The following is a 13,105-nucleotide window of genomic DNA, read 5'->3' as shown; positions in this document are numbered from 1 at the left end:
TCAAGAGGATGACTCTCTATTAAGATTACTGGACTATGCTTTCCACTTGGTAGCCAGCAAGTATGCAGCTGAAGTAAATGACAACGTAATCTTAAAAGATACCCAGCCCAGTTCATTGATCATCTGGGTTTTATAAATGCAAGAACTATCTTCTGATTTTGGGGGCGGAGGGGAGAGAGAGAGAGAGTGTTTGTGTGAAACTATTCACTGTTTGTTTGCAATATAGAGAGGAATGGAAAAGACCGCTGATTTATCACCAGGACCTGTAAGTCTCAGGGCTGGAAAAGCATTGCAGAGATCACATTCTGGATTCAATTGTGTTTCTCTGAACCTCCCTAAGGATGCTGAATAGCAGCAAAGTCTAAATAAGTGACTCTGTCAATAAAATGAAAGAATAAAGAAGAATGAAGTTTGACATGATGAGGATAATTGAAAAAGGCTAGAAAGGCCAGGCTGATCATCTGATGTATTTATAAAACAACCCTGTACTTAGGAGCCTGGTTATCAAAGTGCGCGCTCACTCTTTTATATCCCTTGTAGGAGTACTTGGGACTCTAAGGGCCTGCATCTCCATTGCTTTGCTTACTGTGTTGTCATTTACAGCCTTGCAAAGTGGATGTGAAATGCTATTGTTCCTGTAAGTGCGTGGCAAATGCAGATTTGACAGCGTTTTACACCCACTCCGCACAGGTATGAAAGAGAACACAAGGTGCAAGGCAAGGAACAGGGCAGTTTGAAATCTGTTACCTCTTGGATGTAGCAGCTGTGTGGCAGTGAAATTACATGTTCTCTGGACCTTTCTTTGTTATCGATCATGCTGGCGGGGGAACTAAGTGGGCTACTTGATCCCTGTATGCTCTCTTTGCAGACGAGGACGATGCAAACAGGCTTGGAGAAAAGGTGATTCTCCGAGAGCAAGTGAAAGAGCTTTTCAATGAAAAATACGGTGAGTTGCCTCTTTGCCGTTTCTTACTGAGAGCAGCTAGAGTTTAAAATTAATTAGGCTGAAGTTCTCTATTTATGGGCTGAGCACATGGCAGCTTGCTGGGGCACAGGTTTCTTCTCACTGCCCCATGTTTCAGCTCAGCTCTAGAGACATTCCTCATCTCACCAGTGACTGACAGCGGGGACTGTGACCTTCTTGCCTACATCTCGGTCTTTAAGGGGTGGGGAGAAATATGTCCAGGCAATGGAACTTCTTTAGTCTTGCATCAGCCGCTGATGCATTTTTAAAATGTGACAAGCTGGAATAAACAGTGTTGTGCTCAGCAAATGCACCTGCCTCCTAACTCTTGGGAGCATGACATGCACCCCACCTCTGCCGCCCTTTGCTGCACAGCAAGGCTCCATCACAATGTGCCAAAACTCCAGACACAAGGCACGTTTTGGGAAAACGCGCGTGGAACAGTGGCAGAGAAGTAGGCCAGGGAGCTGACGGAAGATGGTATTTGAAAATACGGTTTGCAGACAGTCTGTGTCCCATAATCCATGTACTTCCACCTCAATCCCTTGCAAACATGCAGTAGAAAAAAAAAAAAAAAACCAAACCCTGCAGCTTTCTGTACAACATTCAGCAGTGGAATTGTCTCAGAGCGGGGATGTAGTAGAGTTACTGGCGCATAACCGTGAATAGCTATTCCCACCCCCCCTTGTGGTGCTGGGTGTCTGATTTGCATAACCACTCTACAGTTATTTCTCAAACATCATGCAAGGCCCTGTACGCTGTATTGAGTGTCAACTCTTAGCCCATCGAGGGCAGGGATTTACCGAATCGTACTATGGTGATTTCTCAACTCCCATGCTGTGATCAAGCAAACAGACCTACTCTGGCTGTCTGCTATAACCTCCCAGCTCTGATAGCTTGAAAATGCTCAGTCCTGGAGCCTATTTGCCAGCAACAAAAATGCTGCTTCGACCTCCTGCTCTGGAGCAGAACATCCCCCGCCTCCCTTCCACCCCCCCATCCCCTGAGAGAGAAACAAAAATAACAGCGGTAATGCCAAGAAAGTGAGAGTGCCAAGCAGTAGAAAGGGCAAGGGCTAATCGCCCGAAACACATTTCCCTCTTTTGATGTTCTCGTTCCTGCCCTACAGACCAGGAAAGCCAGAACTATCCAGTGTTTGGGTTTACATGGGGAATACCCCGGCTCCTCCCTTCCCATTTGGTTTTGACGTTCAGTGTAAACAAAAATTCAGTCCAGATGTTCAGAGAAGAAATCTGCAGATCCATACGAGGGGCCCAAAAGGGCCTTCAAGTTTGATAGAACAATGTGTCTCGCAGCAGTCGAACGGCCCATGTAGTTGGATTGTTTCATTTAAAATTTCAGTAGGACGTGTGTCACAGCCCTGATCGTGCTCCCCCTGGTGGGCACTTACCAGGCTGCTGTGTTTGGGCCAATATGTTTTTGAGCACCCCTTTGTCACTGGATAAGCTTCAGACACAAACTCTGGTTCCTGCCTCTCTGGTATACTCCCTAGGGACAGACTCTCTGATACCCCTTCTGGAAGAGGGACCCTGTGACCTAGCTGTGACCCCCCCCCAGGACAAGCGCTGACCCCCAGATCTCCAGTCTTGTGAGCATTCTGGTTGATTGTTTATCCCTCCAGGGACACATACTAATTGAAAAAACAACGAGGAGTCCTTGTGGCACCTTAGAGACTAACAAATTTATTTGGGCATAAACTTTCGTGGGCTAAAACCCACTTTGTTTTTGCTGATACAGACTAACACGGCTACCACTCTGAAACCTGTCTCAATAGTTGAAGCAAACAGGCATGGGCTTGGCAAAGGGCTTACTAAAAAAACAATCACCGTTCCAAGAGAGATACAGATCTAAAACCTGTAATTCCATGCCTGAGTTTCCTCACCACTCTTCAGTGTTCCTTGGGATTTGGTCAGTCCCTCTCCTGGACTACACTCCTCTACCCTATGCTTCTTTCCTATTCTGGTCAGTGAAAGAAAGGTGCTGCCTCCAACTTAGCAGGCCTGCTCCTTTTATAACTTCCTGTCTCCTTTTCCATGTGACCCTCTGGTCAGCTGCAACCCCTCACCCCCCACTCAGGGGATCTGTTGCTTAATCACTACCTTTCTGGAGCCAAGACTTGAAAAACTGGTTTGCCCTGGGTGGTAGTCAGTTCTTTGTCCAAGAGTGCTTCCATTTGAATAGGACATTATCAAGGTTTAACGACCCTGCATTGTTAGCCCCCCCACCCTCCTCACCACCCCTTGAAGTTAGAGATGGCACAGAAGGCACACAGCTTACAGTTCAAATGGAGTTTGTAGTTTGACATAGGTACATACAGAATTCATAGCATCACGTAGAATCCATAAATTGCACGTAGACAGATTCCTTGGTCATCACAATGGACAAACTGACAGTGCAGTTTATGATTAACGCCATAAGAATGGGCTACGGTCATGCCCCTGTCCTCAACAGAGCACATGTGCTCAGGCCTCAAAGGTATTTAGGTTCCTGAATTTAGGAACCTAAATACCTCTGAGGATCTGGGCCACACATCCTAGATTCCAAGTCTCCCCTCCTACCTGGTGATTGCCTTTATGGCCAACTTAAATATAGCACAACATAAACCTCCGCCTGAGTTTGGCTGGCTCCAAACATTCCCTCTAGCACCTCCACTGTACTAGATGGCTTGTTTTCTTGAACTTAACAAAATACTCCCCCCACACCCCTTATCCCCCTTTGTATCCTGGTTAATGCTGATTGGATCCACCTGCCAGCATGACTCAGCCGTAATTACCCTGACTATGAAGGCTGGATGTTAGCACCCGTGTCTAGGGTGACTCAGCGGAAGAGCCCTGTACAGAGCCTTAGAGTTATACTTAGTAATAACCATGGCCTGGGCTAACACGTTCCTTGGCTTTCAGACTGTTTATTTTCTGTAAATATGTAGAAGGGACTTGACTTTCAGTGGGGCTCGTGATCCTAAACCTGTTAGAAACTTCTGATAATTGCTTCCCCTTTGTCCGTTAGCCTCAATATGTATTCAGTTCAGGATGTAGTTATTAGAAGTAATTATAATACTTTAATCTTGTTATATTTAGTCCTTTTGCATGAAACAACAAGTATTGCTGTGTAACCGATTGTGGGCACAAAGCAGTTTGGAAAAGCCACGTTGCCTTGTGCCGTGCTCCGCTGTAGCTATCACTCTGCAGGATCCACAGATGGACTCGGCCAGCGGAGCTAATGACCGCGTCTGCTTTAGGTGTCGGGTTCCTGAATGTAATGGTTATGCACCCAAGTGACCCAGTTGTATAGGTCGTTCGCCGGATGCGGAATTGTAGCTTGGCCAATGGTATGACGGCAGCGTGCTTCATCTGCCACTCTGCAAACTGCTCAGTGTCAAGCTCCGAAGCTGTTCTAATCCCGGCAAGGAATAAAGAAGCTGTGGCAGATGTTCCATGTAGAGGAAAATATTAGGTTACTGAGTCAGTCTGTTGGTTTCCAGCAGGAAGAGACAGCTATTGAACAACAGCTGCATAGAAGGGTTGGGGGGGGGGGGGGGGGGGGCGGGATCCTTACTGAGTCATGGGAGGGAGAGGGAGCATAGAGATTCATGTTACAAATGCTCCAGCCGCCCATGAAAAAGAGAATGTAAGGGGGACTCTTCTCTCATTGCAATGGCTGTGGGTGATCCCCCCCATTCCACTCCCTCCCTCTCTCTTATGCACACACAGTCTGTCTGTTGCTGGATAAATTCCAGATGTAAAACTAACACTTGTTTGCTGAATAAGTATTGTTCCACTCTATAGTCGGGGCGCTGGAACTATTTTTATAGTGGGGATGCTAAGAGCCATTGAACCAAACAATCAACCCTGTATATAAGGGAAACCACTTCAAGCCAGGGGGTGCAGTAGCATCCCAATTTCCAGGACCTATGCTGCATAGTTATTGCTCCTCGTCCATTTGTGTAATGTGCTTATTGCATGAGTTAGATTGAGAGACAGAGGGCTTGACTCCGCTCAGCCGAATAAAGTGTAGATCCAGGAGTAACTCCACAAGAGTCAGTGGGAATATGCTGGTGTACCACTGTTGTATGTGGGATCAGAATCAGGGCCAGAGAGTCCAAATTCCAGTTTTGCTTTGTATTATCCAGTTCCAGCCACAAAAAGGTGCATAGCCCCAGATTACCAGATTATTCCATAGCTGTCCACTCTGGTGTTTTACATCTTCCTCTGACGCATCCGGGACAAAACTCCCTACTGGATGGACGTTGGCTCTGAGCCAGTGTAACTGAGTCCCTTCAATACAGGAGCTAGTGCATTCCCTGAACAGACCATACCCAACAGCAAATGTCCAGTGGGACTTGGAACAGTTGGTAAAGATGATCTTCATGAAAAGAAAACAAAACTTTAACCTGCAGCGCTTGCATCGTCAAAGTATAGCCTTGGGGTTTTTAAACACCCAGTGCTCCCCTGTGACCTCTTCGTGTCTCTGGAGATGGAGAAGGTATAAGAGGGATTATCAGTAAATGCTGATGTGGTGGCATATATTGCAACTGTGGGCTGTCACTTTTCACATAACTTGATCAGGACCAGAACACCTTACCCACATTCTTTGAGGGTGTGGGCATCCCTGGTGCATCAGGTTATGTTATGACTGTGAGTATTTAGATGATACCTACAGATATGGGATGTGTATGTAAATGCTTTATTACATGTATTTCATAATAGCCCCAACTGTGCCTAATAACAAGATTGCTTAACAGGGACCATGGAAACTGACAATAAATAGGACAGACAGACATGAAGCAATTTCATCATCTCGTAAGGAATTAGTATCCCTTACTAAGGCTGGGTTAGTGAAAAGAAAAGAGGGGTTGTAACTCAATCTGATAGAGCCAATAAATGTTCTTTTTTCTCTCCTTGCAAGAAGTTTGAGTGCGGATATTCAGAAGTATGACTTCTCCAGGAGCTCATTTAAAGTAATATCCCAGTAATGTTGAAATCTTCTTGACTTCCAAAACTCTAGGCACTACCATTATAATGTGCCTCTGACTCTTAAACCTGCAACTGATTGGTTTGGCCAGTGAGCCCTGAAAAAAGGCCCTGGGTGTATTTTCCTTGTGTGAATTCCTGACTTCTAGGGAAGAAGCTGAGACATCGGTACGCTTGCAAAGATTTGATTTTTATCAGTAAATGTTGATTTCATTACACGCAGAAGAAAAAATATTTCCATCAATAATAATCAAAATGTACAGATAAGCAAAGTAAGAAAAAGGCTGCTTGAGAACTTATTTGAGTTTGATTGAAGGATATTTATTTTGTATATTTTGACATATGATATTGACAATTGGTGTTTTAATGGTTATAAAGCTTTAACCTTTTAAATCTCAGTATTAAAGATTTGTTGTCTGATACCCACCATAATTTCAAACAGCTGAACATCTAAATCAATAAAAATCTTTAAAACGCTTAAAAACAAACATTTCTATTATCCATCAAATTATGAAAAATAAAAATCGAATTCTGCCAATCCTAGACATTGGAAAGCTTTCAAAGTTCCCCCAGGGGATGTCTTTTCCTTCCTTGAATAGCAAATCCATTCTCTTCAGTAAGTGGTTTGGTATTTACACTTTGAAAACAGTTTATTAAGCAAAATATGAAATGTCTAGGAAAATTGCACTGAGTACAGTGAGAATCCATAATTTTGCTTTTGAAATACTCCCTCAGGGTTCAAAGGCCTCCACTTAATGTTCACTTGTCACATTGGCCTCTATTCTGCTGTTGCAGGAGAGGCTTTGGGATTGAACCGGCCAGTCTTGGTGCCATACAAATTGATCAGGGATAGTCCTGATGCTGTTGAAGTTACTGGTCTGCCAGATGATATCCCTTTTAGAAACCCCAACACCTATGACATCCACCGGCTGGAGAAGATCCTGAAAGCACGAGAGCACATCCGGATGGTGATTATAAACCAACTCCAGTAAGTCTCAATAGCTCCTGTACTTCCGGGGTCTTTTCTAAACATGCAAGTCCAGAATCCCCATCTGGCGTAAATTGGCATAGTTCCATGGGTTGCAATGAAGCTTCAACAGTTTACGCTGGCTGAGGATCTGTCCATAGTATCTTCTGGTTTACATTTGTAAGACTGTTCAGGTCTCTCAGCTACGTGAGGAATCCTGCCAGGCTATGGAATGGTTGGGGTCCAATTCATCTTCTTAGGAAACAAGATAAGGCAGCGTGTCCTTGTCTCGAGCAAACAACTGGCTAAATTTCAGGGGAGCGATACCAATTAACATGATGATCTGGCCCAATGAACGGACTGCTGATGTTTTCATTAGGCAGTTGATCACATTGTAATGTATAAAGAACACTGTTAATGAAAAGCTTTGTTAGGATGATATGGCCTCTCTGAACTGAGCTAGAGGGACACTTCCGAGGGGTAGTCAGGGTTGTGAGGCCTCTCGCCACCACCTGCCCTTAGTGTGAGCCTGCCTGGGGTCAGCTCCCTGAAACTACCAGCCTCTGACAGCACAGGCCTCGCCCTCTCTGGTTAGCAATAGGCACACGCCTACCCCTGAGTCCTCTGAGCATCTCTCTGGAGTGTTTAACCCCATTCCCCTGAACTCTCACAGAACTCTGATTCACTACTCCCAAAGGAAGAGCACACACCAGCTTCTCAGGATCACCCTCTACTTAACACACAGTGCTTAGTTATACAAAAAGTGATAACCAGAATAAGTTGATGAGTAAAGAACAGAGATACAAATGATAGAGAGTGAGACTATTGGAAACAAGTGGTTACATATAAAACAAAATCATAACCTGTTTTCTAGAGCCTTGACTTACCTATCAAGGCATTCCACTGTCTCTTAGAAGACAGCTTGCCTCACGTCTTTTCCCCAGTGTTTTCAACCAGTCTGGCTGAGATCCCATCTCAGAAGACCAAGTCTGCTGGTGGGTTATCCAGACAGACTGAAGGAATTCCTGGGGTTCAGCTGCATCCCAGATAGAGTTTCAAAAGCTCATTGTCTTACTCCAGAACAGGATAAATCCTGCTGGTTTTGTTTTTGTCTCCAGTCCCCTCTACCTATTGATTAGCATTTTGCCCAGATGGTAAATGGGCATCCATTATGAACCATACAATACTCAATTTGCATATGACCAGCCAGAGTGAGATACACATCTCTTTCCCCCCTGCTTGCCTGGAGTATGTGGACCATCCTTTAGTGACTACCTTAACTCACAAACCTACAGAACCTAATTTTTACTATATACTGTATCTAACTGCTCACATATTTCCCATACATACATCTCTCAATGATTATGATGACCAATGTAACTCAGGATTTCATGAGAGATGTTATATGACCCCTTTGGGTGAACCCAGGGGATCCCTGTGCCCCTGCCAGTTGGAATCAAGAGGCCTTGGATCACAGAAAGAAGATGAGGGTTATATTTTGTTCATGTCCTTGTAGCTAAAGATTGACCGAAGCACTGAAAATGCTTTGGGCTGGTCCATTTAGAATCAGCTGGTATTGTCTCGGCAGGTCTCAGATTTGCAGCCCTACCATATAGCTAAAACTCAAAAGAACAGTGTGCCAAGGTTGCAATTTTACTCAGAGTAGTTAAAGTGGATTCTTATTCTGATCAACCGTTTGATGTACAATCTCTGCTAAATGTACCATAGGTTGAGCCCCACTGGTCTACATGAATTACGTATCCTGGAGGAATTTTGGAGCCTGTTTCTAATATGTCTCTATATTCTTACCTGCTAATTTCCTTTCTTGAACCCTTCAAGCCCAACGTTCTTGCAGTGAAGTTTGCTTTGTCTTTGTGGTGCTTGGGAGGCATGCCAAACCTTGGACTCAGGCCTCAGACGTTTCTGACTGTCTCTGGTTCTGGAGTGGTTTCAGGTTGGATGTGTAGAGTACTAAGTTCTCTCTTTAACACTATTGAACAGGTGAGGTTTATAAACAGACATTTGTGTATCTCCTCTTCTGGTTGCCCTGGTTTCACCCATGAAGGTTCTCCTCCCTTAGGGAGCTGGGTGGGAAAGATGATCTATTCCTCCTCTCTTTCATTGCTGGATTTGTGGGTGGATGATACAAAGAGGATTGATCCTGGGTAGTCTGGGAGTCTGAGTTAAGAAGTATTTTGCTCTATGTTGGCCTTCTGGGTTTTTTCTGTGGCAACCTGTAGCTCCAGTTGTCTAAGGAGGAATCAGAATGGGCTTCCAAATGTTTCCTTTCAGCCTGGTGTTTTTCACAGAGGCTGAGAAGAGTCTTTCTTGGGGGGATGCTGTTGTCAAAGTGTCAGATGCTCAGGGCGCTGTTGGGGAACTCCTTTCAGAGAGGAGTCCTCTGAGATGCAGCTGCTGGTACCTGTGTGGGGTGGGGAAGGAATCTGGGGTGGAGGTTGGACTGTGTTCTGCTTATCTCCCCTGAGAAGCCTACTGCCACCCTAGAGCTGTGGGGGGACCTGATGCCCGTGGGGCTGAATACATGAGAGTGGGCGGTGGCTGCATGGAAAGGCTGCTGAAGGATCTGGTTTCTGCCAGTTCGTTGTTGAAGGCTCCTGGCCAGCTGCAAGCTGTATCCACACACTGTTAGCAGTGGGTCTGAAGTCCTGCTGGTACCAAGAGCGCCATCCTGTACAGTGCGTTTTGCAGTCCGACGTCTCTCCTACCTGCTGTTCCAAAGGGGAAGGGGAGGGATTCAAAGTCTGGGGTCTGTTCAGCACATTTGGCCAGGACCTTACCCATATGCCAGGAGGGCGCACGCCCCAGGAATACTGCCTGGGGGGCCAGCCTTCTCTCGTGGACTTGGCTCCTTCGTCCCGATCCTGCTTGCAAAAATGGCAGGCATCTGCTCCAGTGCAGGGCTGGAGGGAGCATGACCAGGAAATACACTCTCTGGCCTTGAACTTTGACCTCTTCTCCTTATCCCCTCTGGTGGCCACTGGGAAGATAAGTGCCCAAGGGGTTGCTGTGGGATCCCAGAGCCCAACAAGGAGCAAAGCAAAGAATTGCTTAGATGTCCAGATGAGCAATTTTCAGGTCATTTTCCTAAGGCTAATAACGCTCTGTGCAGAGGACTCAGTTTGCTGTGTGCTCCGCCCTAGATGGGGAGCATTCTGGGCCGGCTGCCAGAGGAGACAGACCCGTGCCCTAGTACAGTCTCAAAGGTCTGGTCTGCCTCCAAACACACGAGACAGAGGAAACCCCACTAGGAGATGGTTAGATCTGTAAGGGATAAAGAACATCTGTGCCCTAACCGTTCACAATCACTAATCTCCACCTTGTTTCTTACACAGACCGTTTGCTGAAATCTGCACTGAGGCCAAACAAACAGGTAAGCTCCATGCGAAAGCTCTCCTTCCAGTGGCGCAAACTGCAAAGCAAAACATACAGATTGTGGCACAAAAATACACAGGAGGCCAGACTCCAGGGTTTAAAAGGAAATAGAGCAGGCTAGTTAGGTTGATGTTTGTCTTCTGAATCCTCTCCATCTCCTCCTCCAGCTGGGGCCTGAGACAAAGTCTGGGGTTTACCCAGGAAGGAAAACTCGCAGGTTTGGCTTCTCGTCAGCAGTTTTCCTGAGGCTCTGTATGAAAGGGAAACGGGCTGTAGTTTTAGACTTAAGATTTTCAGTCGCCGAGGGGATTTGAATGCCCTTCTCATTAATTTTAATGGCTGTTGCTGAATAAATCCCTCAAGATGGCTTTGAAAATCTGAGCCCTAGTAGTTTTTTTACTATGCAAAGATGAAATCACGTACTGTGCTTGAGAGGAGCCCGTGCTCTCAATCCAAGTCCTACTGGACGCGGCTCCATTTCACTAAAGTCACCGACGCGACTGGCACGCGTTAGCTTCCAGGTTGGCAATCTCTCAGCAGGAAGGCGATGGATCAGAGGGGCACAGTGACCTAAATGCCCTAAGGGGCACAGTGACCTAAATGCCTCTAATGCCCTAAGAAGTATCCTGTGAATAGAGAACTCAAGTCTGACCATGACAAGGTGAAGCAGCAGCCTGGAAAGGGTGACAGGTCCGTGCCTATCACAGGGCTGAGCAGGATATATAAGAAAGAGGAAGGTAGGCCCAGGGGGGCAGAGGGAAAGGGTGTGTTCTCTTTTTCCTGGCTGGTGGAGGCAAGGGAAAAGCCTCTGGAGATGTCTTTTGTGTGAAACCCAGTATGCCCTATGCCCTGGGCCTTGAAAGGGACTGGGTGTGGTGTTTGCTTCCATTCCTAAGCTAGAGAAACAGCCATTCAGATAACCCATTTCTTTCCCATCCTCCCCTTCAGAAAAAGACAACAGTGTTCCCAAACGAAAGCGGAAGAGGATCTCTGAAGGGAACTTGATATCATCCTCATCGTCTTCTTCCTCTTCTTCCTCTTCCAATATGGAGTCCACATCGTCAACAAATCAGATCTCACTTGTGGTAAAGCCTTCTAAACGTCAACCAAGTTACTGCATCTCTGTCTAGCTTAGGGTACTTCCCCTACTACCCTTCATCTCTTTCCTTCGCTGGCCCTAGAATGCTATAAACCCCTAACTTAGAATGACAACACCCAGTCTCGTAAAGAAGGGGAACGCTCGCTTTTGAACCGCTGTCCCTCTGTTGCCTCTGGGAAGAGCTGGCTCATAAGCAGAGCAGAGAGGCCACTCGGCATCTCCCCTGCACCAGTTCAGCATGCTCTGTAGGGCTGCCATGGGCTGGCCTCTGCCAGTGTCAATCAGTGAAGCCTTCTCCGCGATATACCGATGCTGCCGAGGGGAAGGTAGTGGTGGCCAGGGCAGGAATGACTTAGTGTCCTGCCCTGAGAGGCGAACACACCACCGAGAGCAGCCATTCCAATGCCTGACCTGCCTCGCAACCGCACGGAGCTTTCTTTTGGCATTGGTGGTGACTCAATCCTGCAAGGTGCAGAGCACTCTCAGCCCTTTCGGCTCCAATAAACTTGACGGCAGCACTTTCCAGGATCTGCCTCTGGGAGGAGCAAGTTACAATGTAGTCCCCTTTCTCCCTTGCACGCGTCCCACACGCTTCTGCTCCCGTCAGCACCATGCAAGGAGCACTCTGTGGCAAGGGTTATGTCACGGAGTGCAGGGTTCTCAGCCTGTGAAGATACTTCACAGGTTCCAGACACACATCTGAAAGATCTAAAAAAGTCCCCAACTCATAACCAGCTGCGTTATTTCATAAACCAGCCCTGTCAAACTCAGGGAAGCGCTGTTAATGTGCTCCAGCTTTCCATGTGCTTTGGCCATTATGTTGTATGATGGCTCTTTGTTTTGTTTTTTATATGTATGAAAAGGTGACTATTTTGGGAGCAGTGTGAAGCTAAAATTTCCTTGAAGTAGAAACTCAAAGATGTAAAAACAAGAACCGACATCAGTGGAGATTCATGGATCTATTCTAGCTAAGGAACTGGCCTTAGTTATTTATTAGCAAATATTATTTCAAGCATAATTTTTTTAAAAAAAGCAAAATTATTAATATATTTAGAAGTTATTTTGAGTAGGTTTTATGGTTTTATTTTATTTAAAAAGAAAATCTTACTTGGAAATTGGAAGACTTGCCCTTGTGTGAGTGACAGAAACTTGATCAATGCATGTTTTTGCAGAGTATTTTGTCCTAACAGCATTTTTCTTTCTCTCTCTCTTTCAGCAATGGCCCATGTACATGTTAGACTATGGTGGTCTAAATGTCCAGATTCCAGGACCTATTAACTATTAGACCTCAGTACTGAATCAGAACCTCAGATGACAGAATAAATAAATAAATGTAATTTATGTAAAAAGTGTATATTCTAATATGTATCAATGCCTTTTAGTTTTTCCAATGATTTTTACACTATATTCCTGCCATCAAGGCCTTTTTAAATAAAAATAAAAAGTGTTGCCTTGCTCTTAACTGTATTTATTTTATTATTTGTATTATCGATTAAATCCATGATAGGTAAAAATAAATACAGAAGAGCACCTTCTGATGGACAGCTGCATACCTCATCGTGCCTTGCCTCCAAAATAAAATGGGTAGTGTCTAGAGTTTGAACCCCTGATTTTTGACACAAGGTTGTCATGCTTCATTTGCCACTGGTGTCTTCTGCCTTCAGTCACCAGTTTAAAAAAAACAAAAAAAC

At 45.4% G+C, this 13,105-nt stretch overlaps 1 protein-coding gene across 6 annotated transcripts in view; it reads left to right on the top strand.

Annotated features, from left to right (window-relative positions):
* Positions 1 to 12,876, top strand: part of GTF2IRD1 (GTF2I repeat domain containing 1) — a 170,939-nt gene extending 158,063 nt beyond the window's left edge. For all 6 annotated transcript variants that reach the window (XM_034752965.1, XM_034752961.1, XM_034752962.1 and 3 more), the window contains 5 exons: positions 869 to 946; positions 6,751 to 6,943; positions 10,276 to 10,313; positions 11,264 to 11,400; positions 12,631 to 12,876. In XM_034752965.1, coding sequence (XP_034608856.1) covers positions 869 to 946; positions 6,751 to 6,943; positions 10,276 to 10,313; positions 11,264 to 11,400; positions 12,631 to 12,699 — 515 coding nt within the window. In that variant the 3' untranslated portion in view covers positions 12,700 to 12,876. The remainder of the gene's footprint in view (positions 1 to 868; positions 947 to 6,750; positions 6,944 to 10,275; positions 10,314 to 11,263; positions 11,401 to 12,630) is intronic.
* Positions 12,877 to 13,105: the final 229 nt, after the last annotated feature.

This window comes from Trachemys scripta, chromosome 18, assembly GCF_013100865.1.
Source record: "Trachemys scripta elegans isolate TJP31775 chromosome 18, CAS_Tse_1.0, whole genome shotgun sequence".
NCBI lineage: Eukaryota > Metazoa > Chordata > Testudines > Emydidae > Trachemys > Trachemys scripta.
The sequence above is the reverse complement of the archived record's forward strand: the minus strand, read 5'-3'. Positions and strand labels throughout refer to the sequence as shown.